Source organism: Penicillium chrysogenum, assembly GCF_028827035.1.
Source record: "Penicillium chrysogenum strain IBT 35668 chromosome Unknown utg000005l_segment0_segment0, whole genome shotgun sequence".
In the NCBI taxonomy this organism is placed as follows: Eukaryota; Fungi; Ascomycota; class Eurotiomycetes; order Eurotiales; family Aspergillaceae; genus Penicillium; species Penicillium chrysogenum.
The window spans coordinates 634003-661263 of record NW_026622753.1 but is presented as its reverse complement, the minus strand read 5'-3'; the positions used below and the strand labels follow the sequence as shown (position 1 = coordinate 661263).

Sequence of the window (27261 nt, the reverse complement as noted above, 5' to 3'; positions counted from 1 at the left end):
CATCTAATGATTTCAGGGCTGGCGAGGGGTGTTGCTTTACACTAATTGCTTGTTCTTGATATCTGGCGCAAACTCCTATTGCTGGGAGAATTAACCCTACTGTATGTGTTTATTCCTACGTGCTGATGTGTCCCCAAAACAACCCCGGAACTGACAACTTGCAGCTCTCTTTCGTTCCGATTCCCCCCTCCAATCCACCACCATGGCGTCGTTCCTCGAAAATACCTACAGTTTGCTCCATGTAGACAATACTGCCGACCAGCCGACCGTGCAGGAGCTGAAGCTGCAGCTGGAGAAAGGCAACGATGAGACCAAGTTGGAAACAATGCGGACAATTGTCACCATCATGCTGAATGGAGATCCTATGCCGCAAATCCTCATGCACATCATTCGTTTTGTGATGCCGTCGAGGAGCAAGTCATTGAAGAAGCTGCTTTATTTCTTCTATGAGATATGCCCCAAACACGATTCTTCTGGCAAGCTCAAGCAAGAGATGATCCTGGTTTGGTAAGGATGCCCCTGGCCATTGCTAGATGGTCTTTCCTGTCTGACAAATTTTCTCCTGTAGTAACGGCATTCGCAACGATCTGCAACATCCCAACGAATACATTCGAGGCAATACCCTCCGATTCCTCTCCAAACTCCGCGAACCAGAGCTCATTGAGCCCCTCCTCTCCTCCGCACGTGCGTGCCTGCAACATCGTCACGCATACGTTCGCAAAAATGCAGTCTGGGCTGTATCATCTATTTTCCAGCACTCCGAGTCCCTCATTCCCGACGCGCCGGAGTTGCTCCAGTCATTCCTCGAATCGGAGACCGACAGCACCTGCAAGCGCAATGCCTTTGCGGCACTCATGGGGATTAGCCACCAGAAGGCGCTCGAGTATCTGCGCACCACGTTTGACACAATTCCAAACACAGATGAGTTGCTCCAGCTAGCCGAGTTGGAGTTCCTCCGGAAGGATGCAGTACAGAACACTCAGAATAAGGTGGGCTTATAAATCTCAACGTAATAGTGGCGGGTCACTAACGCACTACAGTCGCGATACTTGAAACTCATGCTCGAGCTCCTTGATGCCTCCACTAGCACCGTTGTTTACGAAGCCGCAACATCTCTTACCGCCCTCACTAGCAACCCTGTAGCCGTCAAAGCCGCTGCGGGCAAGCTGATCGAGCTCGCCATTCGGGAGGCCGACAACAATGTCAAGCTCATTTGTCTGGAACGCGTGGACCAACTCAGAATTCGCAATGAGGGTGTCTTGGATGACCTGACCATGGAGGCCCTGCGCGTTCTCAGCAGCCCTGACATTGATGTCCGGAGAAAGGCCCTCAACCTTGCCATGGAGATGGTCTCGAGCAAGAACGTGGAAGAAATCATCATGCTGCTCAAGAAAGAACTTGCCAAGACCGTCGACGAACAATATGAACAGGTAGGTTGTACAGTCGTCTTGCACAACCCAGCAGTACTAACAATTCCAACAGAATAGCGAGTATCGCCAGATCTTGGTACAGTCAATACACTCCTGCGCCATCAAGTTCTCCGAAATTGCTGCCAGCGTGGTTGATCTCCTGATGGACTTTATTGCCGACTTCAATAATAACTCCGCCGTCGATGTCATTTCGTTCGTCAAAGAGGTTGTGGAGAAATTCCCTGACTTGCGTGGGTCGATCGTTGCCCGCTTGGTTTCAACTTTGAGTGAGGTTCGAGCTGGAAAGGTCTACCGTGGAGTGCTCTGGGTTGTCGGTGAATACTCCCTGGAGGAGAAGGATATTCGGGATGCTTGGAAGACGATCAGAGCCAGCCTTGGTGAAATCCCAATTTTGGCATCCGAACAACGACTCCTGGATGAGGTTCCGGACGACAACGCCCTGCTGATGGAGCAGGCCAACGGCCAATCCAAGGCCGCGCCTACTGGATCCCGGAAGGTGCTCGCAGATGGCACCTATGCCACCGAAAGTGCTCTCACTAGCCAATCGGCGGCAGCTGCTCGTCTCGAGGCTGTCAAGGCCGCACAGAAGCCTCCTCTGCGCCAGCTCATTTTGGATGGCGACTACTACCTGGCGACCGTTCTCTCTTCGACTTTGACCAAGTTGGTGATGCGCCATTCCGAGGTATCACAGGATACTGCTCGTACAAACGCCCTACGTGCCGAGGCCATGCTTATCATGATTTCCATCATGCGCGTTGGCCAATCTCACTTCGTTAAGGCTCCTATCGATGAGGATTCAGTGGATCGTATCTTGACCTGTGTGCGGTCACTGGCCGAGTTCTCCGAGAAGAAGGAGCTCGAAGCCACTTTCTTGGAGGACACCCGAAAGGCGTTCCGCGCCATGGTCCAGGTCGAGGATAAGAAGCGGGCTGCTAAGGAGGCAGTGGAGAAGGCCAAGAGTGCTGTGCAGATTGACGATGCTATTCCCATTCGCCAATTCACCAAGAAGAACGCCGTTGAGGGCGGGGAGGAGATCGAAATGGATCTCGCCAAGGCAACTGGCGGCGATTCGACCGTAGAGGACGTTTCTTCGAAGCTCAGCCGGGTGGTGCAGTTGACTGGTTTCTCCGACTCGGTCTATGCTGAAGCCTATGTCACTGTCCACCAGTTCGACATTGTTCTTGACGTCCTGTTGGTTAACCAAACAACGGAGACTTTGCAAAACCTGTGCGTGGAGTTTGCAACTCTGGGCGACCTTAAGGTCGTTGAGCGGCCATCCACCAACAACCTGGGACCACGCGACTTTTTGAATGTACAGGCCACGGTCAAGGTTTCGTCAACCGATACCGGTGTTATCTTTGGTAACATTGTCTATGACGGCGCCAGCTCTACCGAGACCCATGTGGTCATTCTCAACGACATCCATGCCGACATCATGGATTACATCCAGCCCGCTCACTGCACCGAGACTCAGTTCCGTACCATGTGGACTGAGTTCGAGTGGGAGAACAAGGTCAATATCAACTCCAAGGCCAAGACTCTGCGTGACTTCCTTAAGCAGCTGATGGACAGCACCAATATGGCCTGCTTGACTCCCGATGCTTCGCTCAAGGGAGATTGCCGCTTCTTGAGTGCGAACCTGTATGCCCGCAGTGTATTCGGTATGTTTTTTAATCCTTTGATAACCCACCCCTTTCTACTTGATATGATAACTGACTACGTGACCAGGCGAGGATGCACTAGCAAACCTGAGCATCGAAAAGGAGGGAGACGATGGGCCGATTACAGGATTTGTGCGGATAAGAAGTCGCTCCCAGGGTCTGGCACTGAGCTTGGGCTCTCTGAAGGGTCTCAAGGCAGCGACTGCATAAGTCTATTGTTTTCCAGCGGTTTGCGGTCTATATGATGCTTTTTATCCTTTTCCCCCTATTTTATCTGTCTGTTCTGTTCATTCAAGACGAATTTGTTTACTTATATGTCTCTTTATTGTGTAGATGAGATGAACGTCTCATCAGGAGTAGTGGATAGAGAACAATGTCTTTGATATTCCAGGGTATTATAGTAGCCATTAAATAGTTTATTATCTATTTACATACATAATGTTTTCCGTACTCTATCCTCTCCAGCCCTGGAGGGCTGTCCTGACTGTTTACGTGTTGAACGTACATTCTGTCAGACGCAGGGACCACATGCCTAGGCCCACCGGAACTCCGCGGCTGCATATGGGCATTTTCATTGTTCTATCATTAACTCCTTCCCCTAGATTCTTCTACTCTATTCCTCTTTATCTATAATGTCCTGAATCTCCATACTTATCCAAAATGTCCTCCCAAGACGACTCCTCGGAGCCGCACGACACAACGCTGATCGTTGAATCTGTCTCATCTGTCTCTTTGACTATCGGCGCTGACTCGCTCCTCATACTTGGTATGGACTGATCCACACCCCCGCGCGTGGGCATATGCTCACCCATGCAGATGATCGCCCGGCCAAAGCAGATCGTAGCTGCTGCGGATTACTCCAGTCTAGTAAGTCGGTAGTGGCCCCCTGGCGATCGCCGCGTTATCGCGGGCGCTACTGTTGATGAAAATGGTCTGACCAAGCTATGCGCGCATTTCAGAACCGGAAACCAACCATGCCATCTCATTGTACAACATCCTGGGCGCCGAAGTCACGGCTTCCAATCTCGTGATTGCCTATGCACAGCATTCTGCCAAGAACGATGTTTCCGTAACAACCGTCCAATACCCAATCTCCGAAAAAGAAAAAAAGGCCGTCGAGAGATGGGCACAACAACTGCTCGATGCCGCGTATGCAAAGGCACTGCGCGGCAAACGGCTGAAGATTTTGGTCAATCCTTTCGGTGGGAAGGGAACTGCTGCAAGTTTGTATCAGCGATATGCGGCGCCTGTCTTCGCCGCGGCGAAGTGCCAGCTGGATGTGCAGAACACGGAATACAGTGGGCATGCAATTGAAATTGCGGAAAACCTCGACATCGACGCTTACGATGCGGTCGTTTGCTGCTCTGGAGACGGCTTGCCCTACGAGGTGTTCAATGGATTGGGCAAGCGGCCAGATGCTCGAAAAGCGCTAGCGCAGACTGCTGTTGCACTGCTTCCTTGTGGCTCTGGAAATGGGCTGACATGGAATGCTTTTGGGACTGGTAGCGTCTCGATTGCGGCGCTGGCAATCGTCAAGGGGCTGAGGACTCCACTGGACCTAGTCTCGATCTCTCAGAAAGATTCGCGCATGCTCTCTTTCCTCTCGCAATCTTTTGGCATTGTCGCCGAGTGTGATTTGGGCACTGAAAACATCCGTTGGATGGGCGCTCAGCGGTTTACATACGGCTTTTTGATCCGTTTGATGCGACAGACCATATGGCCTTGTGACATAGCCATCAAGGTGGAAATTGGCGACAAGGAGTCAATTAAGGAACACTACACTGCGTGGTGTACACGCCCACAGGAGCCGGATGCTGACAGTAAACGCCTCGAACTTGCTGCAGAGTCACCAGGCCTACCAGAGCTCAAATACGGTACAGTGACGGACGAGCTGCCCCAGGGATGGCAGGTTATTTCGGGTGAAACTATGGGCAATTTCTACGCAGGGAATATGGCCATTATGTCGAAAGACACAAATATGTTTCCTGCAACATTGCCCGACGACGGCCTGATGGATGTGGTCACTATCGACGGAACAGTCAGTCGTGCTACAGCGCTTACAATGATGAACGAAATCCCCAGTGGTCGCTTTTTCGACATGCCAGACCTTAATGTCCGCAAAGCGTCTGCGTTTCGTCTAATTCCCCACCAGAAGGAAGGCTACATCAGTATTGATGGTGAGCGGGTGCCTTTTGAAGCGTTCCAAGCCGAGGTCCACCAGGGACTGGGCACAATACTGACCAAATCGGGCCGTATCTATGAGGCGGCAGGTCCCCGCTAAATCGTGCCTTCAACCTGCTTCTGGGAGGAAATTCGTCATCAGCTACCGTCCACCCTATCATTGTTGGCAGACCGCTCTTTATATACCCACTGCTTGCTGGGTTTTTGCATTCACTCATGATACCCTAGCGCAAAAGAATTGGTGCTTTGTCAATAAGTCGCATTAGACATTTGATACTCCGTGACCAGGCTGTACAGTAAAACCAAATGAAATAGGAGACTTGTGAATACATTTGGTAGTCCTTTACACATGTAGGTATAGCACCGGCTTCTTCCTTATAGAACCTGTGATGGACTGATGGACATAATCGCTAGCACGCTGTGCAATGAATTCAGTCTGTTTATACAAATCCCTTTTCAAATACTATAACTAGAATATTCATTCGAAGCCACCCCACTCCTCCTCACTGTCATCGTCCTCATCGGCCTTTCTTGTCCGGACGCCCCACTCGACCAACCGCTCATCCTCCAAGGCCTCAGCCGCCCTCGTCCGAACAGGCTTGTAGGCACTCTCGGCACGCAGCTTCTCCAGTGGCCTCAGAATAAGCTCCATGGGCACATCGCCCTTGATCTTCCGCTTCGGGGTCTCATCCTCATCACCAGCCACCTCCTCAAACTCAAGAACCTTCTCCAACTCATCGACCCAGATGTCAACAAGATGGTAACGCAGCCCGTCGGGGCCATGCGGCATAGGCACGTAATTGGGGTCACCCTCGTCTGGGGCCTGATCCTCATCATAGTTCAGCGGACACAAAGGACCCTCCTCGATAATGGAGATATAAGCCGCGAGATCGGGGAATCTGGCCTCGTCGTCTTCGGCACTGTCCTTCTCCTCCTTGTCTTCGACGGTCTCGGCCTCAGCCTGCTTCTTCTGCTTCTTGCCGCGGCCCTGCTTGGCTGCGTCTTCGCGCTTGCGCTTTTTCCCGTCTGCGTTCTTTGTTGAGGTCTTGTCCTTCACGAGAACTTCGAATGCCACGCCGACGTAGAAACGGATCAGCATCAGGTACTTGTCCAGTCGGATGCGGTCTAGTGAGTGGTAGTCCCGGCCGATGGTGATCCAGAAGGCGCGCAGGAAGCGGTGGAGGGTTTCTTGGGGGAGGGAGGGGACAAGGGAGTAGGAGAGTGCGCGGGCGAGGGCTTGTTGTGTGAGGGGTCGGTCGGAGTGGTAGAAGCCTGCGTGAAGGTTAGTTTTGTTGTCATTTGGGTTCGGCGAATGTAGCAGTGGTGCATACAGTAGAACAGGCCCTTCCAGAGTTTGAGGAGATCCACGAGGGTTAGATCGGTGCGGGATTGCACGAATTTGGTTAAAGAGTCAAGAGCCTTGTCGCGGGCTTTCCGGTCTAAAGAGATCAGTTAGCGTTATTGTTTTCCAATTGGTAAAAGAATATTCATACCACTCGAGCCGAGCTCCCTCACGAAAGGAGTCTTCTGGCCGTCCATTGGTACGGTTTTATCTCGAGTTGACGAGACTAGCAATTGAGGAGCTGGGATATCAAGGTGGAGGTGATTGATCTCAGTGAGGGTATACAGAGACTACCCTGAAAAGATATGTAATTGAATTAGAGGCCAATCAAAAGTTCGAGACTATCGAACTGCTGTCTTGATCCAAAATGCAGATCGAAGATTGCGATAAATTATTTTTTTTTCTTTGCGATAGAGTTGTTTGCATTGTTTGTCCAGGAGCTCCATATCGCTGATTAGCTAATATTATCAGCCTGAGACATAAGGCAGTATATCATCCGCTGTTCGTTCGTTATCATTCAGATGTTGCTAGCCAGAGTATGCCTGTTATTCTTGCTAAAGTAGGGACTAGGATTTAAATTGGTATAGGAACTATACTTGGTATATCATTGTTTTGCTCTGTTTTATATCCGTCATCATCATTTTACAAACATGGAATGGATCAGCACCCACCGTAATAGTTGGATAACAGCTACCTATACCACTCCGCTGAAGGAGAAAGGTTCCGACAATAATCGGAGTATCATTATCCCTTGGATACAGGGGGGGTACACGCTTAATGAGTAGCCAAACAGTGCATCAATTCATTGCCAAGACTCACCTTGGAAGTCCTTCTCTGGAGAGGCTGGAGCATACATATTCAGCCGTCGACTAGGGCTCAATATACATCTGCTTTATGTGGCCGTTATGCTTCCAAGGTTCAGATATATGGGTAGCTACTTACCAAGACAGGAGGGCTATGCTTATAGTCTCCCCAGAATGTCGATCAATGCTACTTGCAGTGAGCAGCGGCCAATAAGCACCTGGTGAAAGTTAGTCCGTATAATGGATCTCAATGATCAGCTGGTTTTTGCTAGTAGAAAGGATGCAGATAATGGCATCAAGAGTAGCCGTTTTCGGCGTCCAATTTGCCCCCATTGGGCGTTGTGCGTAGATATAATCGCCCCTATAGCTGTCGGGGCGCAATAGAAAAACTTTAGATAATGAATCGAATCTCGTCATCATCCATCGCCCATCAATCATCAATCATGATATGCGCAGCTCAACAAGCAGCAAGGGTATGGAAAGAAAAACTGAAAACGCCAATGTAAGAAACCATATCTTTAACGTGGTCTTCCACGTCTGAGTGGCAAGCCTGCGTCAAGTAAGATATTCATCGCCATACTTATTTCGGCCGCTTGGCCTCCCATTCATCAATAAGCCTTGATACTTCCCTAAAAGAAACAGGCTTCATAAGGAAAAGATCCACTCCTGAATCCAAGGCCCTGAACTCATCGCGTGTACTGCTGAGTCCTGTCAATGCGATAATCGTTGCCGCAATAGAGCCATCCCGTTCTTTCTCAATTGCACGAATGGCGCGCGTCGCCTCAAAGCCGTCCATAACTGGCATAGACATGTCCATGAAAATAAGGTCATATCCCTGCTGCATGTTTTCAACCGCATCGACGGCCGCTCTGCCATCCTCGGCTTTATCCAAAACCACGACTTTTCGTTTGTTCATAAATGTCATCATGAGGTGAAGGTTGATGTTGTTGTCATCTACCACCAATACCCGGGGTCTGTTTTGACTCTCAGATGAGGTACTAACATGATCTGAGCCGCCAGATGAAGATCGAGTACAGGAAGAAGACCCAGCATTGGTGGAGTCAGTACTTCCCGATATTGTGCGATCAGAGCTGCCAGTACGCGATGTAAAGAGAAAATCGCTACGGTCCGTAGAACCAATGGTGGAATTTCTGGACCCCGGCGCGGGAATTGATGGTTCAGCATCTGGTGATTGTAGATTTCCTGGTAGTGAGGGGTTGGGCTGTTCAATTGGCAAAGCCGAGGCTGTAAGAGCAGGTCGCTCTGGAAGTACTAAGCCTTCCCCGGAATTCTGCGGATTTAACGTAGGGGTTGTCGGTTTCGTATCAAGACAGCTCAAAATACCGCGAGAGAGCTTCCGTGGACCGCAAGGTCGATGGAGAATCGCGAGGGAGCCAGCAAGATCCGACCATCGTCCCCTAGGATCACCATAATCGCGTGTCTCGTTGCAAAAGACGAGCAGACTTCGCAAATCTGTTGGGAACCCGTGTATTTCGTCTGCAGACAAATCCCTTTCATCCGCAAACAGAATATCAATAGGCTCATTGGTAGATAGAGGAACAAGCTGCAGACCATACCAATCCGTGATATACCGAGTTATGGAAGCCCAGAACGGATGCTCTTCGAGATGAGACGAATCGATTCCCCAGATAGCGGCACGTTTTCCACTACATCCGACATGTCGGAGTTGAGAAGATGCCGTAAGTGTATTTTGATCCGCATTCTCTTTATAGGACGTTGATTGTGGGTTTTCATCGCCCACTAGACGTTCAAGAGGAAGCGACACCTTGACAATAGTGCCTTCGCCCTGCCGGCTCCGAACATGAATTTTCCCATTGAGGGTTTTCACAATGCCGCGAACAATTGATAGGCCAAGACCAGTACCTACTGACAGCGGATCTTCTTGTGAGAATGGAGTGAATAGGTGCTTCCGAAGATATTCCTTCGAAATGCCCTTACCCGTGTCTGAGATGGTCAATGTCACCATATCTTCGAGACCCTGGCGTCGAGAGCGACCCTTTGAGCGCTCGGTGAGATCCATGTGGACTGAGATCCGACCCCTTTTGGTATACTTCAGCGCATTGCCAAAAATATTCATAATCAGGCGTCTCAGCGACCCCGGCGGGACTTTGTACATCCAGTCATTATCAGCAATGTCAACAACGATATCCACTCCTGATATGTGACCAGCTCCGTTTGCTGACTTGGAAGGCAGTGTTGACAAGATATCTGTGGGGCGACTATTGGACGAGGCTGACCTCTGCATGTGGGAATGACCCAAGCACACGCTGTCTATAACATCCTCTATCAAGAGAGCCACATCTGTCAAAACCAATGTATCCAGGTTCGTGACACTGTCCTCGGATGGTTTGGGTTTCCACGGATCTTTTCCACGCCTGAAGGTTTTCTTGTGCCTTTCCAGCGACATGATTTTGCTGAAGTCTAAAACTTGGTTCATTGTATCCAAAAGAGTCCGACCACATGCATTTATCGTATCGAGGAGGGTATACTGGAACTGGTCCAAGGTAGTATTTCCAAAGAACTCCGCCGCAGCCAAGACACCATGCAACGGACTGCGTAATTCGTGGGAAATGCTGCTTATAAAGTCCCCCTTTTGGCGGTCTGCGATAACTGATTCAACGCGGCTGTATTCGGTCATAATGGAGGATCCGAAGGCAAATACTGAGCTCAGATCAACAGCAGGACTGAAAACTCGCGTTGGGTGGGGAGTCCAACAAAAACACCCAGCGAACCACTGGGAATCTGTGGCATTCCACAGTGGGACAAACATGACTTGAGATGCATCAGGGAAGAACTCATTCAGTTTGCTGGTCTCCGAAGCCTTTGACTTTTTTCTTTGTTTCTGACACTCGTCGGTTATCTGGTCTTCTGAAGTTGAAAATGTTCCGTCGTGGTGAAATGACCAGAGTTTCCCTTTAGGATAGCGATGCAGCAACTGTTTCAGAAAGACATTGTCAAGGTTGACAGCTGGATCTGATAAAGTAGAGTTTGCCTGATATGAAAATGGATCATCTCTGGTGGACAGCGCAAGAATAGGAGCTGGATTCGTGGATTCGGCGGAGTCACAATGACCGGCTGCGACATATTCGGAGGAGTTGTCACTGGTTTCCAAGAACATGACACCGCCAGCACCGTCCAAGTCCAGACTTTGTCGCAAGAGATTCGCAGCACGTTGGAAAAGCCAGTGGTTGCTGCTTGACGAGTCCTCCGAACTACTGTCGTCCTGCCGCGAGCTGTGCAACGATGCCGTTGGACTAGGGGGGACACATGTGTCATTCTGGTTGGAATCTGGGCTCAAAGTTTGTGCATAGTCGTTTTGAGACGCATTTCCTGATCTAGAACGTGCGGAGCGAGATTCCAGTTCATCATTTTGGGAGCTAGCAGATCGGCTACCTCTGAAGTGAGGTGATATCCGCGGTGACAAACTCTGTGCTGAGCTGTTCGACCGAGACGACATGCGAGCGTTGCTGGCGAAACTGGAGTTGCCGTCGACGAAAAGATGGAGACCACGCGATAGCCGCGAGGCCCGTCGCCCTTCTGCGGCTTGACGGCTAACCAATAAATAGTCCATTACCAACTCTGCCACTCTTCCTAATGTATCCTTCTCGATATCAGATAGGCCTTGGCGAGGTTCAGGATCCAATACAAACAGACATCCTAAATTGATACCGCTATGGCTGGTTAGGGGCGTTCCCGCATAAAAGCGAGAGTGTGGCCCTTGTGCCACAAAGGGTAATCCTCTAAATCGTTCTTCCTGTTGAAGATCGTTGACAACCAAAAATGAATATAATCCATCTTCGCTGTCTGAGCTTATTGCAACTGTTTCCTAATTGAGGAAATAGGCGTCAGTGTGTAGAGATTCGCAATATTCCAGAGATAGGCTTACCTGGCATATATTCCAAGCATCTGGTACCGTCGATGTTCCAGCGAAGAGCGTATCTCTTTCTCCGGCAGTTGACTTTGAGCTTCTAAGATTGGAGTTTCTTGTGGCTTCAGCCAATATAAACTGGGAGTCGGTATTCAATACACTTTGGAAAAGTCAGATCATAGTCCACGCTAGAGCAGGAGAGTAATGTACGTAATAAAAGCCCGCTGCGCGCTCAGACGTAGAGCGGCTAATTGCGCAAAAGAAGTCAAAGTTGTATTTGGACTTGACGGAGAGCTGCCTTCAAAAAAACTTGTCTTTGATTCAGTGGCATCGGGCACAAAAGGGGTAGTCACTCCTGAAAAATCTGCTGTTGAGGCCACATGCTCATCAAGTTGAAGAAGTGATGCATTAAGCGCCGCTGGATTTTCTGGCTGGAAATATCGATATACCTCGCGTTTCTGGCGGTCCGCTTCGTAATCCATAGTCTGGCTATGTGGATTGTCTACAACCCCTAAGGTATAAAAGTATGTGGGATATTGACACGAGGGGGTGAGAGAGCTACCTGTGTCTGCGTTGTGATAGACATGTCCACGTACGTCATAGCACGTGACGTCCTGCATGTGCCGATCTCGTGGGTCATTTTCCAAGGTATGGAGTAAAGAGCTTGCTAAAACAACTCCGAGGGCTCGAAGTGATAGGTCAGATGCGGTGGAGCTAAATAGGTAGCTTGAGATGTTCACTATTGGCGTACGTGGCCACTATATACCTAGGTAGCCCGGGTTTACAAAGAAGATGACACAACAACTTGTGAAAAGAAATGGAGACATTGCATGGTCATAAGTAGATCAAGTAATTAGGTGAACAAAATTCGACAAGGCAAGGGCGACGATATCGTGTTGAGAGCCAGTTTGCTCTCACTCGAGTACGAATATCCCCACGTGAAGACATCATGATAAAGTAGAGTATCTGCCAGGTTGTAATCGGAACAAAAAAGTAAAGACAAAAGGCTCGGGGTATTATGCAAAAGAGATCAGATGACCCAAACGCCAGAATGCTGGAGGTCAAAACAGAGTAAAAGCGTCCTAGTGCCGGTGTCCAAGGCCAAGATCATCAACGGGGGAGACGACTAAAGCATTGATAACATGGCCAGTCTTCCACCCTTGGTCAACGAGTGGTTCGCGCTCATTCAGCAAGTGGCCCAAGTAAGCGATTCGAACGCGCCTATCACTCTTGAGCTAAACAACAAATCAGCCAATAATCCACCAAACGAAACGAAGAAACAAGGGACAAAACCAACCTTGGCTTCTTGATGCACCTTCCTCGCCAAAAGTCCCACGGTCTGACCCTTACCAATAGAAATCATTATATCCGGACCTTCACGATCACTCAAACGAGCAAGAACACGGATCAAATCCCGCTCACTGGTCTTCCCCTTCTCCTCCCGGCGGCGTTCAACATCCTGAGAAATCAACTCGTCCCCAGAAGCATCATCCGTAGCGAGCTTACCATCCGAGAGCGTCCCAGCATCCAGTTCTTCTTCATATCCAGCAGGACCGCCATCTTCACTAGCTGTCCGGCAAGACGAAGGAACCATATTCTCCGGATCGCTAGCAACACATTGTGGAATTCTGTAAAGCACGCCCTGTTCATCGTAGCAGCCCTCACAAAGATCCCCAGTGGGAACAGTAATCCCCGCAGCATCGATAATACTCTGCGCAGTAACCAAGTCGCCATTGCGAATCAGCGATATCACCGTCGAGATAGCAGCCCAGATCTCCGGTCTGCCTGTAACCCGCGTCTCGAAGAACTCGGCGCGCTCGCGGTCCAGCTGTGCGCGCGTCCATGTTCGTCGCTTGCTGCGCCACACATGGTTGCGAACTGGTTCGTTGTAGTGCTCATTTAAAGGGATGTTGGGGGCACGGCGGGTTCGTTGCCTTGGCGTCGAGCGGTCGCTCGTATCCCTCGTAGCTGTTGTGTGTGAGATACGTTCTTGGATGGGGGTTTGGTTGTCGATATTACGCGACAACACTGATGCGCAGCAGCCCTGGATTGAAGTGGAGATTGTTAGTTATGATTATGGGGCCATTGCGGGTTTGTATGGTATGGAGATGAGAGTCGGGGCTTCAAGTCGTGTGACATTCGATGCCAAGCAATGTGACCGGTCTTAATTATGATGGTATATGTATAGGTTCTGGGGTTCTGGGGTTTGGGAATTCTTACCATCTTGCTTGCGACCAAGGAGCTCCATATGAGGAGGGGAAATAGTTTGAGAGGGGCTTGCGCGGAGTAGTGGTCAACGCTCTAAAGCGAACTAGATCCTCCTGAGCACAGACCTACTGGGTAAGAGACGAGGCAAAAGGAGGCAACGAAGGTAAAATAGAAAATGAAACAGAAATAACAAGAAACAAGAAACAAGCATACATTCCACAATTTCCCCCATTCGCGCATCTAATGCCGATGGGATGATTCCAAGTCACACAATGATCTACAGAGCACAGTTGCTTAATTCGTACAGAGTACAGGGACATAACTAAAAAAATACATGAATTTTTATTGGATTATACAAGTAAGCCCAATTCTACTCATCTTCGTCGTCACTCCCAAAGATAGCTTTGAAAACAGCATCGCCAGGCCGCTCTGCCTCCAGGGCATCATTGCGCTCAGGTTCAACAACTACCGGTGGTGGCGCGTTGACGGGACCACTTGCAGATGGATCAAGGCCATCTGCTGTAGGTAAGTAACCTAATGAGTCTATGAGAAGTTGGTTCATGACATCCTGCGACACCAATTGCTTGGGGCCAGTTTCAGCTTGGAAGCCAGCGGACTGGAAGCGTGTTCCAGGTTCGGTACTGGGGGCTCCAGGCCGTTCGCCGGGGTCAAGTTGCACATTCTCCGGTGGTTTGACGTTGAATCGCTTGCATAGAAGACGAGATGGGTAAAAGGAAATCGTGCTTCGAGTCATTGGGCCGAACATGCCAATTTTGGCAGCTGCTACTGCAGGATCGTCTGGCTTTTCGACAGGTCTGCTGAGCCCAGATTCCGCTGAGTCGGGAGCATCTGAGACAATCTTGGGCGCGGTGGACGAGGAGGTAAATCGAGATGCCATAACTCCCGACATGGGTTTAAAGACCTCTGCAGCTCGGCTAAATTCTTGCATCTCCATAACCCATTCATCGGTGCTGGACCCTTCCACCCGTTCTGGGAGGGTAGAGCGAGTCCCGGCACTAACTTGGAGGAATGTTTGGTAGCGTGCACGCTTTTTCTCATCTTCTTGGTAAGGCATCCACCCACTAACGGCCCGAGCTAGGGCTTGGGCGGCAATCTGTTTGTCGAGTTTGGGCACAAGGTCCCAAAGATCCTTGCGCTTCTGTGATTCAGGAAGTTCATATCCTTTGGGCGCCTTTTCTCCTAAAGCCGGAGGTAAATTGGCGTTGCCGGTAAGTTTGACAATCTTCTCTCGTGCCTCCGGGCTCATATAATCAAAAATAGACTTCCCAGGCAGTTGATCCTCGCCCAGAAGTGCTGCTCTGGACGTGGGATTGAGAGTCGAGGCTTTTGCGGCATCAGCTGTAGAGACATACTTCGATTGATCTCGTTTTTCGGACGAAATTTCCTTGTCGGGTTTCCAGTCCTCGGGTATCACAGGAGGATCGTATTTCTTCTCTGAAATGGACAGTCCCATGATGCCATCGGCAAGAATGAATCCATCTAGCGGTAGGCGCCCGTCGCGGCACTTTCTGAAACCTCCGGCCCCGCGTGCTGCCGCCACCTTCTTCGATATGAACACGGGCTTAGAATTCAAGAGTGGGTTGGCTGAGGCGATAGTTGGTTCTGGTTTGACCTTTTTCTTCTTCTTTTTATCCCCTCCGATGGTCTTGTTATATGAGATCTGCGGACCCAATGAATAAGGATCCTCGTCGTCCGACCCAGTGTCATTAAGAGGGCCAACCCCGAGTCCTCCCCGTCGTGGTTCCTTCGGCTTCGGAGGCTGAGCTTTCCCTTGAATGGCCAATCGCCCCCCAAAGAACGAATCCGACTCCTCGACATCTCGGGTGGGTTGCAAAGCATTGTGAGACTCTAGGCGGGATTCGCCTTCAAACCCAAGACCTTTGCGGTCGTTCTTTCGGATGAAGGCAACCATGGGAGGATTTTCAGGAGCAAAAAGGTATGTTTCCTCGGCATCCCCACCCGGAGCAGAGCTTTCGTCCAGATTGGCTTTGCGTCGCACCTTAGGTCCGATCCCTTGACCTTCGCGCCAACCCATCTTTTTCAAGAGCTTCACTCCCATGGTTTCTCCGCCGGTTTTCAATATATCCATGAGCCCTGCTCTGCGCGTAGCATCTAGCTCGGTCGAGCCGAAACCGGCAAATTCATCGGCGGTCTGTAGTTGTCTAGATTCTTCCTGTTCTCGCAGGTCATCCGCGTCCATGAAATCTTCGGGTCGTTTCTGTTCGGCTTTCTTGGCACGGTTCTGGCGCGACGAGACGAAGGTTGAAGGCGTCCATCCTTCTTTCGAGCCGACGGAATTGAAGTATCTAGAAGACGTCAGTGGTTGTCCATCCAAAGGTCATCGGTTTGGGAGCTACTCACCCCGCGCTGAATCCACCGGTGAAGGCGCCATGAAGACGCTTGTTCCCATGTTCGTCCCTCACTTCTTGTTTCCATATTGGCACAAAGGAGCCGTCATCGCGAACATCCTCATCAAGTGGCGGTAACGGGGTTCCATAGAAGGCGTATGGGGATTGCTCTGCTTGAAGATCGGCCTCGAGCGCGGCGCGAGTACGTTTTAGGGCCATAATTTTAGGATGGGACAGTCACCCATGAGGAGTTATTGGTCACGTCATCTGCATGGGAGAAAGTTTAGGCGTTGAAAGAAGTTGTAACGAAGATGTGTGAGAGCCGCATTGACAGCTCTTAGCTGCGGGTATGTGCCTGAGGCGTTCGGAGGCTTTAGCTTATATAAGAACTGAGTCAGACGGAACCCTCCAATCGGGCTCTGAAGAACCTTGGAACAATCTTGGAATAACCCTAATGGTCCACGGGTGTTTTGCCTAATGTTGTATATAAATCAGACTTGAAACGCTTGCGCTATTCTCTATATGTAATCTATAAAATGAATATGAAATCAAAACATGTATTCCCGGTAATGCTCGGCAGATATACAAAGAGCCGTATCCGAATCAAATTAGTCAAATTGGACTCAGCCTCTCTTCGGCCGACCATCGCCGAGCATTCCTGATTGGGTAGGATAGGTCCACGGGTTGGTCGGCCACGTTCCTTTGATCTTCGATTTGATCTTGAACCCCCTGTGTAGTACTGCGTAAGGGAGATCTACATCTTCTAACTCTACTTGCAATTTTCCCGGCAGTTGTATTCTATATATGTTGTTATAATAGGCCCGTTATCTTTTAAAAGAAAAATATAAAATATTACAGATAATTTTAAATAGGCCACTCAAAAACTTTATTAGTATGGTGTTTGCTCGCACGGAGTTAGATCCTTGGCGTCTTAGGGACAGGCGTTGGAGACTTAATAGGCTAAGGGGTCTTAGGGCGACTTTCTTTTTTCTTTCTCTTATTCTTTCATTTCTCTCAATTTCGAGGTGTCTCTTACAATCATGTCCTTTTTCACTTCTTTTTCATAGCCTTTCGTGCTTTGGGCTTTTCCATAATCCCTGCAGGATCGTCTAAATTTAGTGCGGGAACCTCGCTCTCGGTCTTGGGGGGCAATTCTCAATGCTTGGCCCGTTCCCCCGGAGTCGCAGGCTATTCTACCTGCTACTGGCCTGCGCAGCAACATCCATATGCCTCCTCAACCTCCTGTTTCTCACCCATACTGTCGACAACTCCGTGATCCACCTCCCTAATCTGGGTCTCTTCACCACAACGACGAGCCCCGTATTCGGGGAGTATGCACACGATGGACACCCTATCGCCGACCTGATGAAGGAAGCAAACCGACAATGGTTGGCATATGATAATAGTCGTTCAACAAGTTTCCGCCGAACAGTCGCCAAATACCGTGAGACATATGGACGACACCCACCTCCCGGTTTCAAGGAATGGTACATGTTCGCACGCAAAAAGAAGGCGCATAATGTCGACGATTTCCAGCAAATTACGGGCGATCTGCGACCTTTTTGGGCGATTGCCCCGGCGGAAATTCGACAGATGGCAGCCAAGCTACAATCCAGCGACGGCATTGCAGGTGTGCAGATCCGCAATAAGAAGGTTGTTTACTCCCGCGTTGAAGGGTGGAGAGTCGAGACACTGCGGAAGTCGATCAAGCGCATTGCTCGGTATCTTCCGGATATGGATATTGCGCTTAATGTTATGGATCAGCCGCGGGTCATGGTTCCATATGAAGATACCCAGGAATACCTCCGTACCGAAGCCCTCACCAGAAGCTTACCCAACGATGCGCAAGATCAATTCACCCCAGACATGTTTAAGGAAGGTCCCAGTGTCGGGGATCATGTTGACCCATCCTGGTTCTCCATTGCCGGAAAGCTGTACATGGACTTCGCCAAGGATTCCTGTGACCCTCACTCTCCCGCTCGGAATGAGAATTTCACTGTAGAGGATGCCGACAAGCTATACAAATCTCCCTCGGGTGGCTTTGTGACTAACTTTACTGCTTCCTCTGATCTTTGCACCGTCGGTCCTGTGCTCGGAGAGAACCACGGCTTTTTGTTCTCCGCATCGAGCAATCTTATCACAAGGAAACTGATCCCAGTCTTCAGCGAGTGCAAGGTTAGCGTGAACAACGATATCCTTTTCCCTGCGAATATGTATTTCATGAAAGACAAGCGATACGTGTACAACTCGCGACACGACTACGAGTGGAAAGACAAGGCAGACACTCTCCTTTGGCGCGGTGTCACCTCCGGGGGGGTTCAGCTTGCAGATAACTGGGAGCATATGCACCGCCAACGCTTTGTGCATATTACCAACACCACCGACATGAGAACAGAGACGGTCTCCATCCTCTCCGAGACCAGCCTAGGGCAGTATCGTGACTATCCCGACTTCCACCCAAGCAAATTTTCATTGGACCACTTCGATGTCGGCTTCACTGAGGCTTGGGGCTGCATCCCGAACTGCTCCTTCTACGACGATGTTTGGACCTATAAAAAGCCCAAGGATTTCAGCGAACAGTTCAAGGCAAAATACCTCGTCGACATTGACGGTCACAGCTTCTCCGGTCGGTGGCGCGCCTTTCAGCTCAGCAAATCCCTGGGGATCAAGGCCACTATTTTCCGGGAATGGCATGACTCCCGGCTCTTCCCCTGGCGTCATTTCGTTCCCATGGACAACCGTTACGATGACCTGTACGGATTGATGACCTACTTCCTCGGTCTGGAACCACAAACACCGCCCGAAGATGCGTTCTCAGTTAGCGAGCCGTACATTCGGAAGCATGACTTTGAGGCTGAGGTGATCGCATCTCAGAGTCGGGAATGGGCGCAGCACGCGCTGCGCAACGAAGATCTTGACATCTATCTCTATCTTCTTCTCCTTGAGTACGGGCGCATCATCGATGACAATCGTGATAGCATTGGGTACAGTGGCGATGGAAGTGAGCTGGACCACTTTGACGATCAATATCCTTTCTCTCCGGCCATACCTAATATCGTTAACCCTCCTCCTCCCAACGCTGATGAAGAATGATTTGTCTATATATACCATTTCTGTTGCATTTCGTTGCATATTTTTGCCTTTCTTCACTGGGGCTGACTGCCTTGCATTTAAGTATCTGTTCATTTATTGATGTCTAATGACCAACTACATGTTATCTCATCGGTGTCATTCCAGTATTTATTATCTCGTAGGGACGGGTGTTGTGAGGTGCAAATTTATGAGAGGGGAGGATAATGGAAATCCATGCCTCCCAATATATATCATAGTGCTCCCGCAGTAATGTGGCCAGCAAACGTACGAAAACCCCCGGAATATTTATTGGATGAAGGATACATATGTACAAGTTGAATTAATATTCTAGATATTAATCAAATTTCCACCATAACTCTGTATTTCAATATCCTTTGAGCTAAGCGACATGAATCTAACCCTGACACGGACACAGTGGGGTCTTCAACTGACAGAATCATATAGCCAACACCCGGATCTCCACACATCAACCAGCATCATTGGTCTAGTGGTAGAATTCGTCGTTGCCATCGACGAGGCCCGTGTTCGATTCACGGATGATGCACAAGAATTTCTTTTTGACATTTTTTTTAATCATGTTGTGTTGGAATCCGTCTTCCATTTTTATGGTGTGTGGTTGGACGGCCAATGTGCACAGAGATGATGGCTGATATTGTTTCATACACCCCGATTGGAACCAAGAACATTGTCTGTAATGAGTCTTCCATAATGGGATCCAAATCTGATTATGATAGACGGACCAGAACAGATAGGAATATCCAATGTTGATGGTGGTTTCAATTGAAAGGTAGTTGGTGCTCCCCCAGGGATGCGATAGGCGGGGCTTATCCCTGGCTATGTTCTCATTATGCTCGCACGCAGGCGAGCATTTGAACTTGCTCTTACTAGAGACCTCATCTTAGGTGTTGGTACAGAGCTCCAGGGTTGCGAAGTTGATTCGGGTGCGACACGGTAGGTGTATCGAGTTGACGCGTTGGCATGGCTATGTACCCCTGCATCATTCCGTCTTCTGAATCTGCCACTTGTAATTTCAGTTTTTGTTCTTCCATATGCTCCAAGTAATACTGTTCAATTTTCCCGTGAATGCTTTGCCCCAATTGTATACATTGGTTGGCAGAAATCGTATCGTCCAAGTCCGTGACCCTATTATATTATGCGCCAGCGCACCGCCTTTACGACCTTTATACACCCTGCGCTTCTTTCCGTTCAATCATTTCTGGTCTTTTCGTTAATTCTGACATCGAGAAAGGAAAATGGAAGAACTAGAATCCCGAAGCCAGCATAGCCACCCTATTGAATACTACGACCTAGAGCAGTCAAGCTCTATAACAGATTCACAGAGCGGCGATGATGAAGCCTGGTGTCCTGGTGACGGTATTTGTCCGACAGAAACTCAGCTCCAATCATGTTATCAAGCCAGTCTAGACTCCTGGAGTCAAGCGGTATTGAGTCGTGACGGAGCGTGTAAGTCGCTAGATATTCATTTGAAGGCTTTCCTCGGTCTGCTGGACAATGTCCCCCCTTTTTTCCACAAGCCGCCCAAGGACATTGACTTAACAGGTGGAAAAAAGTTCCCGCTTGTCTTAAAGTCATCACTTCATCTTCAGACGACGGGTCACCCCAGTTGCAGCCAACAATGGAAGCCCATTGATTATCTCCAATGTCTTGGCTTTCCGCTGCCCACAGTTTATAAAACCAACGTCGAACAACCACTATGCAGTGTCACGCTTGCAGCACAGGAATTACGACCCGCATATCTCACAAGCATTGTCTTAGCTTGGTCATATATCTTATCTTCTCGCTGGGTTGAAATACTGCAGTCTAGTGGCAAGGATTGTGCCCTTTTCCATGATAGTGACGATTCGACAATCGAAAACTTTTGGGCGGTCATCACACAAGGTCATTGGCTAGCTCGGGTGAAGATAGGACACGCTAGCTCATACTCGCCCTGGATGCTACGAGGCGAAGATAGGCGAAATGATGAAAGTCCTAACAAAAGGTACCAATGCCAGCACTCTATTCAATTCGATTTTGCTCATATAGTGTACTAACAGCTACGAATGGGTGCCGTCATTGCCGAGTTCATCAGTTGCTTTCAATATACTTTTGGATTTCTGCATTTCAGATGGTCTCGAAAGAGAAATGCTAGTTGGATTTGCTTCTGTCTTACTACTTCCATCACGGAATATACCTAGCCCAAAACTCTCTCCACCTGCGGTTATTTCTCGGCCTCCAAACCCCTTTACAACAAACCTCACGATATTCCATGACATCTTTCGAAAGATTGATAAATGGATAACCCTAAGTGCTACCCAAGATGCCCTTGACTCGTTGCTATGCAGTGCCTTTTTTGATCCAACCATACCATGCAACTTGGTTGGATCTGCATCCTCTGGTATCAAAGAGGCTATCAGTTCAGACGCCCAACTAGATCATCAAAAGCTGCTGGATGCGATTTCATGGAAAAAACCTCACTTAAGCCTCTTATGGTATTCTCTCGTGGTTCATGATCAGGCCTCACCAATCTTAAATATGTCACTCAAACGATTACCTCCTATCTGCCTCGTTGCTGCCATTTGGACAAATACTATCCAAACATTTTTACAAGTGATGTACCACTCCGACTCTACAACCGAAACAGGTATTTCCCGAGCGGAGGAGTTCCACATATCTTTCTATTGCCGACCAGTAGCATCGGTGCCTTGGGTTGCCGCTCCCCCTTTCGGATTTACTACAAAGAGAAACCTCAGTCTTGAGATTTTCGCCCATGTCGAACACGAACACTTACCTATATCATGGGCGAATTTCTGGGTTCTACGTTCAGGGGAAAAGATTCAGGCGAGCAAACAATATCAGTATGAACTTGGTGTCTTTCAGACGCAATTGTTTGACACGCTTGGATATAATCATCTAAGGTAAGTTGAAGTTACAGGAGCTCTTGTTACTCTATATTGACATACAAGTGAATTCAAATGGAGCAAGGATGCCGACGAGCAATCCCAGAGCGCAACATCTCATCTTTTTAACTGGCATAGACATCACGACGATGGTCTTTGGCTTGATGATGGAACTTCAAAAATTGAAGACATTAGGCAACTACAGCATCATCCTTGGATCGTTGATCCTTTCCACGATGCTGACCGGCATGATCGTCCAAATGAAGACAATTCATGTACAGATTTGGGTTACATCGTGGATTGGAACTCCGAAGTCCGAAAACATTGCCACACAGACCTTCAATCCGGGGTTTGAAATGGCTATAAGGGATTCTGGAAGGCTCTGGTTGTGCCCCATCATTTGCAGTTGATTCGGCCGCATAATAAAGCTATGGTTCCGTGCTCAAATCAACAGATATGCGTAGTCCGTGTCTAGACGCCGTGGCTTTGTGGTTGGCAATGAACTCCTCCTTCGTCATATCCCCGCTGTCGACGAGCGCCTTGCTCTTTTCGACCTCCTCCAAGGCTTCCTCGTACATATCCATCTCCTTCACCTTCCGCGCCGCGAATTCCTCAACCTCCTTTGGGTGGTCGAATTCCATCCCACGCCTTGCCCACTCAGTTGGCCCCAGATGTGCACGCAACTGCGTAAAAGGAAAGCTATGTTCGTCGTTGAAGCCAGATGAGAGAAGCATATGTAACCACATAGCCCCGGAGGCTTGCGACCACTTAACGAGACTGGAGAGCTCTTTCTCTTCGTGCCCTTGCATCTTTGACTCTTCCTCCTCCAAGATACGTGTATAAATCTCCAAGTATCTGAAGTACCGGGACGCAATCTTGGGTAGCTCTTCGCCCTCGCAATCCCACGTGCTATTGCCGGGCCTGTCTTGGAGAAGCCACCACGGTGCCGAGCCAAACAGTTGGGCGGGTCCGATGTATGACCACTCGAGGTCCACCAATCCAATAACAGTGAGATCTTCCGTGCCACGGACGATCAGATTTGCCAAGCCGAGGTCGTCGCAGATTAGTTTAAACTTGTAACGGTCATACTTTGCGTTGATAAATTCAGGTATAAGACTCTCTAGAACTTTGAACGCGATATATTTGTTTTGGGCATCATAGAAACCAACAGTTGAGTTTGGTTGATGAACGAGCTGCTTCCAATCTTGTTCGACGACATATCGGAAATACTCGGTTGTCGTAGCAAACCCTTTGGCTCGGTCACCTATATATTATTTGCTTAGCTAGGCTATAGGTATAAGAAAGTTAAAGAAGGATGACAATGCGTACCGAAAGTATTGACTCCACCGTCTTGTAGGATACTTTGTGCCTTGAATGTTAACGGTCGCGGTGGTGTAGGGCTGTGACTTCCGGCCTGTGGCGATGGGAGGCTGCCGATCCGATCGAAATCCAGTTTAAAAAGTTGAAGCAAGAAATTGGCCAACTGTCTGTAGATAACCTCAATATCACTATCGCTGATATCATCCCTTATGACTCTGCTAGGTTGCTCGGCGCTGGGGTCCTTAAGAAGGCTGTTAAGGCTCACACCGTTTATAAAGTCCATCATGATAAAAGGGCCTAGACCAAGACTGTTACTAGCAGCGGGACCCCAAGCCCGAACTGTTGGGACGGGAATGGTAGTTGTGTTGCGAATGAGGTTTAGGGCCGACACCTCCATAGCAACCTTCTCATCTGTGTAGTCCTTAGAGACCATCCCAAATCGAGGGAAACGAACCATCCAGGCCGCGCTGTCAGTGAAGACCATCTTCACGCCGGCGTTAAAAGCGCCATTGTGAAAGGTACCGTCAAGCACACAAGGAAGGTTATCTGGATGGAAAGTCGACACCCACTGGCAAAGACGGCCTGTCATGTGGGCCTCATTCACCTTGTCAACCCAAAGTTGGTCCTGCGCCACGTGGACGAGATTGAGGAGCGCGTTGGTGTCCATAACGTTAAGGCAGGCTTTAATGGTTGGGGGAAGAGTGCTTGGTAGGGTCGACTTCGGTGAGTTAGCTGGTCGAGAAACGAGCGAGATGGAAGAGAGGGGGGGGGGGCTATGCCTCGTTTTTACATTGGTCGTATATGAGATCGTGTGCCTTAGGCGTCGATCGCAGCATGTAATCGGAAGTCTCTCAAATATTTCCTACGACAATTATAGGCCAATCTCCAAACTGTACGTCTGCGACGGAAATTAATGGCCCCCGTGCATCATCTGATGTTACTATTCCCAACGGCCCATTGAAGATACACAGGCGGCCAGTATCCTCTCAACTATCCCCAGAAGTCCCCTTATTTTGCAGGGTTGCGAGGACATGCCTCCGCCGGACGGGGCTAGTGATCTATCACCACTTAGGCCAACAGACCCATTGAGACCAGTGAGCCAAGGCAGTTCATGGTCACCAAATGTGAGAATGTATCGCAATACCCTATTCAAACAACCGCCGAGCCGAGGGCTATCCTACAGCATCAACAACTTACCCAGCCCCTGGCGCCCCTGGCGCCCCTACCGCCCGCTGGCCAAATCCCCGCAGAATGGACTTACCCATCAACAGACTTCGCTAGATGGATTTCCCGACAAGACGATCATGTTTTCGAGTTAGCGCCATTCTCATCGTGGGGACCAGGGACTTATAAGGATTGGACTGGGGTGCTGCTCTTCGCGAATTTACATTCGGAGATCCCAGTTTAAATGTATTTGCTTCACTCGAGTGAGATTTGACAGCGGCAATCGCGAAGGTTGATAAATTCAGGTCCAAATGTTCCAATACAAGGACAAACTAGAGATGTCGCATCACAGTGGACATCACATGCTTAACAATAACAATACTGCCAAACCTCCTCCTTTACCAGAGAAAGTGATCCTCTCATGGCCATCCAGGCTCATGTCTTGGCCACTCTCCATTTCATGCAAGAATCCATTATCTATCCCAAGCTTTCCTAACGCAATCCAGACTATTATTTTCGTTCGGTCATCCGGAAACATGCCCCGGCTCATAGTCCCAGGATGCGGCATTTGAGCGGTCGATATCAGAAACCATTGTAATAGATATGATCTCGGGTCAGGAGAAATAGTCCGCTGATATTTGCTTGCAACTCTTTCGATATTTGGCCGGATCTGCCGATACTTAGAAATGGACAATAATAGTACCTATGATTGGGACTAACCATAAACCAATCCACAACCACGCGTTCAACATACTTATTTGATGGCAAAATACGGAATGGGTAATATTTCCCAGTCGGATCCAGTTTTTTTGAAATAAGATCTTGCCCTGAGGACCGAATTGTCCGTTCCGCCTCGTCCGAGATTGCAGAAGCGACTGCTTGCTGGATATCTGTTTTCTTTGACTTTTCTACGGACTCGTAGGTCGTGGATTGCCCTCCTATTGCTTGCTGTATCTCGTGACTTGGTTCCATCGCCATTCAAAAGCCAAAGCAACAAATGTATCTGATATGTATTTACAAGACAACATGCGCAGGCGGGGGCAAGGTGAGGGGTGCTCCCTCACGTGCAGTACGCGACGTTGGCCTAATATCACCTGACTACGTTAGGCATTTATGGACATAATACCTAGGTAGTTATGATAGTCGTAGTTATGCGGAAACATCTGGGAGGAAAAGTCTCCGGGTCGTCACAGATAGTCACTCCTAGACTTATCGGTTATAACTCATTGTCTGTAATGAGTACGTCTACATTGGGATCCAAATTATATCACAAAAGACGGACCAAAAGGACAGATTGGAATGTTCTGAGGAGAGATTGTTCTGTCAAGCAGCCCAGTATCGTACATAGAACGTCAGTCTTTCAACCAAGGATCCTCTAGAAGATCCTTAGCAGTCGCTCTCTGGCTCGGCATCCATGTCAAAGTCCTGCGCATGAACCTCACAAACGCAAGGGGTAGATCCATTTGACCTTCTAACGACTCAAGCGTGCCCTTCTCAGGAATGGGAACAACGTCCTTCCATTTCCCTAGACAACCAAGTTAGCCATAAATCTCGTTACACGTCGAGTGTGAGTCAAGCCCACACATACCGTCTTCATCCCAGAACTGAGCCGCCTTCTCGGGATTGAGCGCCAGGAATGCAGCAGGCGGCGGACCCAGCACAGCAGTCAACTCCGCAAGGTGTGCCAGCTCATACATATCGCCAGCTGTGTGGTCAGCACTGAAAAGGCTATCCACCCCAAGGAGATCGCATGCCTACAGTGAATCAGCAATTGTGTTAAGAACCCATTAGCGGTGTGGTATAGACAGAACGCACCGTAAGCCCGACACACCAAATATCAACCGGATAGCTCCACGGCACCCCGAGGACTATTTCAGGTGCGCGATATGGCATAGGCATGGCCGGATAATTATACGGCCCAGGCCCGATCCTCGCTTCACCGAAGTCAGAAAGCCGCAGCGGTCCCTCCTCAGGAAGGACGGCGCGCGAGAGATAAATGGTTCGCTCATTCGATACCGGCTTGCGTGCTGACGGGGAGGTCATTTCGGAGTCCTCGATACGTTTGAACTTGGCGTTCTCGCTGTCGTTTATGCAAGCTAATAAATTAGCAGAATGGATGTCTATCGAGAGTGAGTAAATAAACGAGACCGTCAAACATCTGAATATGGGGCAATGCCTGACCCGTGTGTACAGCCTTGCATTCAGTATGCAGGAAATCTAGGGCCTGGAGTAGCTCTGTCAGGATAGCTTTGACCATCCCCTCTGGGAATCTGGTCTCGGGCATTCTGTCTTTGAGGTCGAATAGGCTGATACACCCGGGTTCTTGGACCAGCACAATATGCCTGCCGTCCGGGCCAGTGACGGTGAAAGAATCGTGAATTCGTCGAATATTCTCTCTTCCTGGATGATCACTTGACATATGGGTTGCAATATGTTCGTAGAATGGGAGCTCACGGTGGAATACCGAGTTGTGGATATAGACTTTCAATGCGACATATTTCTTGCCTCTGTGACCATACCATATCAGTTATCCAAACGGGGAGGAATTGTTGGGCCTCGACAAACTTGAGGTCCCTTGCCAGCCACGTAGTCGAACAACTGCCCCAGCCTAGCTTTGAACATACTTGATGGCGATCCTGGAAGGTCTCGCCGATATGCACCGGATAGTATCGATAGGCGCTGTAATCGAACAATTGTTCTTCTTCGGCTGGTTGGTCTGCTTCGATGATTGGGAAGCCATCTGTTGGAAAGGATCGGGGCTTCTCTTTGGTGGACACTGGGTCCAATGTTGATGATGGTCTTAATTGGAAGGTTGTTGGTGACCTCGGGATGCGATAGGCGGGGATTATCCCTGGCTGTGTCCTGATTATGCTCGCGCGCAGGCGAGCATTTAGACTTGCTCTT

At 49.3% G+C, this 27261-nt stretch overlaps 10 protein-coding genes across 10 annotated transcripts; 4 read left to right on the top strand and 6 right to left on the bottom strand.

The window, feature by feature from the left end:
• Window positions 1-202: 202 nt before the first annotated feature.
• On the top strand, window positions 203-3356 carry N7489_008633 (coatomer subunit beta; the record flags this gene model as incomplete). The annotated part of the gene is made up of 5 exons (XM_056714383.1): window positions 203-507; window positions 569-989; window positions 1041-1430; window positions 1483-3091; window positions 3159-3356. The coding sequence occupies 5 exons, from the start codon at window positions 203-205 to the stop codon at window positions 3299-3301; spliced, it is 2868 nt and encodes a 955-aa protein (XP_056562005.1). The 3' UTR covers window positions 3302-3356.
• Window positions 3357-3751: 395 nt separating this feature from the next.
• Window positions 3752-5372, top strand: N7489_008632 (uncharacterized protein; the record flags this gene model as incomplete). Its single annotated transcript, XM_056714382.1, has 3 exons — window positions 3752-3857; window positions 3908-3958; window positions 4051-5372. 3 exons carry the CDS (start codon window positions 3752-3754, stop codon window positions 5370-5372), a joined length of 1479 nt encoding a protein of 492 aa, XP_056562004.1.
• A 378-nt stretch (window positions 5373-5750) lies between these two features.
• Window positions 5751-6811, bottom strand: N7489_008631 (ribosomal RNA processing 1 family protein; the record flags this gene model as incomplete). The annotated part of the gene is made up of 3 exons (XM_056714381.1): window positions 5751-6544; window positions 6604-6711; window positions 6766-6811. The coding sequence occupies 3 exons, from the start codon at window positions 6809-6811 to the stop codon at window positions 5751-5753; spliced, it is 948 nt and encodes a 315-aa protein (XP_056562003.1).
• Window positions 6812-7997: 1186 nt separating this feature from the next.
• Window positions 7998-11788, bottom strand: N7489_008630 (hybrid sensor histidine kinase/response regulator; the record flags this gene model as incomplete). The annotated part of the gene is made up of 3 exons (XM_056714380.1): window positions 7998-11264; window positions 11325-11466; window positions 11517-11788. 3 exons carry the CDS (start codon window positions 11786-11788, stop codon window positions 7998-8000), a joined length of 3681 nt encoding a protein of 1226 aa, XP_056562002.1.
• A 600-nt stretch (window positions 11789-12388) lies between these two features.
• Window positions 12389-13554, bottom strand: N7489_008629 (uncharacterized protein; the record flags this gene model as incomplete). The annotated part of the gene is made up of 3 exons (XM_056714379.1): window positions 12389-12541; window positions 12604-13274; window positions 13527-13554. 3 exons carry the CDS (start codon window positions 13552-13554, stop codon window positions 12389-12391), a joined length of 852 nt encoding a protein of 283 aa, XP_056562001.1.
• Window positions 13555-13884: 330 nt separating this feature from the next.
• Window positions 13885-16102, bottom strand: N7489_008628 (uncharacterized protein; the record flags this gene model as incomplete). Its single annotated transcript, XM_056714378.1, has 2 exons — window positions 13885-15841; window positions 15897-16102. The coding sequence occupies 2 exons, from the start codon at window positions 16100-16102 to the stop codon at window positions 13885-13887; spliced, it is 2163 nt and encodes a 720-aa protein (XP_056562000.1).
• A 939-nt stretch (window positions 16103-17041) lies between these two features.
• On the top strand, window positions 17042-18976 carry N7489_008627 (uncharacterized protein; the record flags this gene model as incomplete). The annotated part of the gene is made up of 1 exon (XM_056714377.1): window positions 17042-18976. One exon carries the CDS (start codon window positions 17042-17044, stop codon window positions 18974-18976), a length of 1935 nt encoding a protein of 644 aa, XP_056561999.1.
• Window positions 18977-20229: 1253 nt separating this feature from the next.
• N7489_008626 (uncharacterized protein) lies at window positions 20230-20627 on the top strand (the record flags this gene model as incomplete). Its single annotated transcript, XM_056714376.1, has 2 exons — window positions 20230-20440; window positions 20584-20627. The coding sequence occupies 2 exons, from the start codon at window positions 20230-20232 to the stop codon at window positions 20625-20627; spliced, it is 255 nt and encodes an 84-aa protein (XP_056561998.1).
• Window positions 20628-22301: 1674 nt separating this feature from the next.
• Window positions 22302-23860, bottom strand: N7489_008625 (uncharacterized protein; the record flags this gene model as incomplete). The annotated part of the gene is made up of 2 exons (XM_056714375.1): window positions 22302-23137; window positions 23203-23860. The coding sequence occupies 2 exons, from the start codon at window positions 23858-23860 to the stop codon at window positions 22302-22304; spliced, it is 1494 nt and encodes a 497-aa protein (XP_056561997.1).
• A 1849-nt stretch (window positions 23861-25709) lies between these two features.
• Window positions 25710-27212, bottom strand: N7489_008624 (uncharacterized protein; the record flags this gene model as incomplete). Its single annotated transcript, XM_056714374.1, has 5 exons — window positions 25710-25882; window positions 25946-26111; window positions 26173-26453; window positions 26506-26864; window positions 26923-27212. Coding segments are annotated over 5 exons (1269 nt in total), but the record flags the coding sequence as incomplete, so codon positions are not given.
• Window positions 27213-27261: the final 49 nt, after the last annotated feature.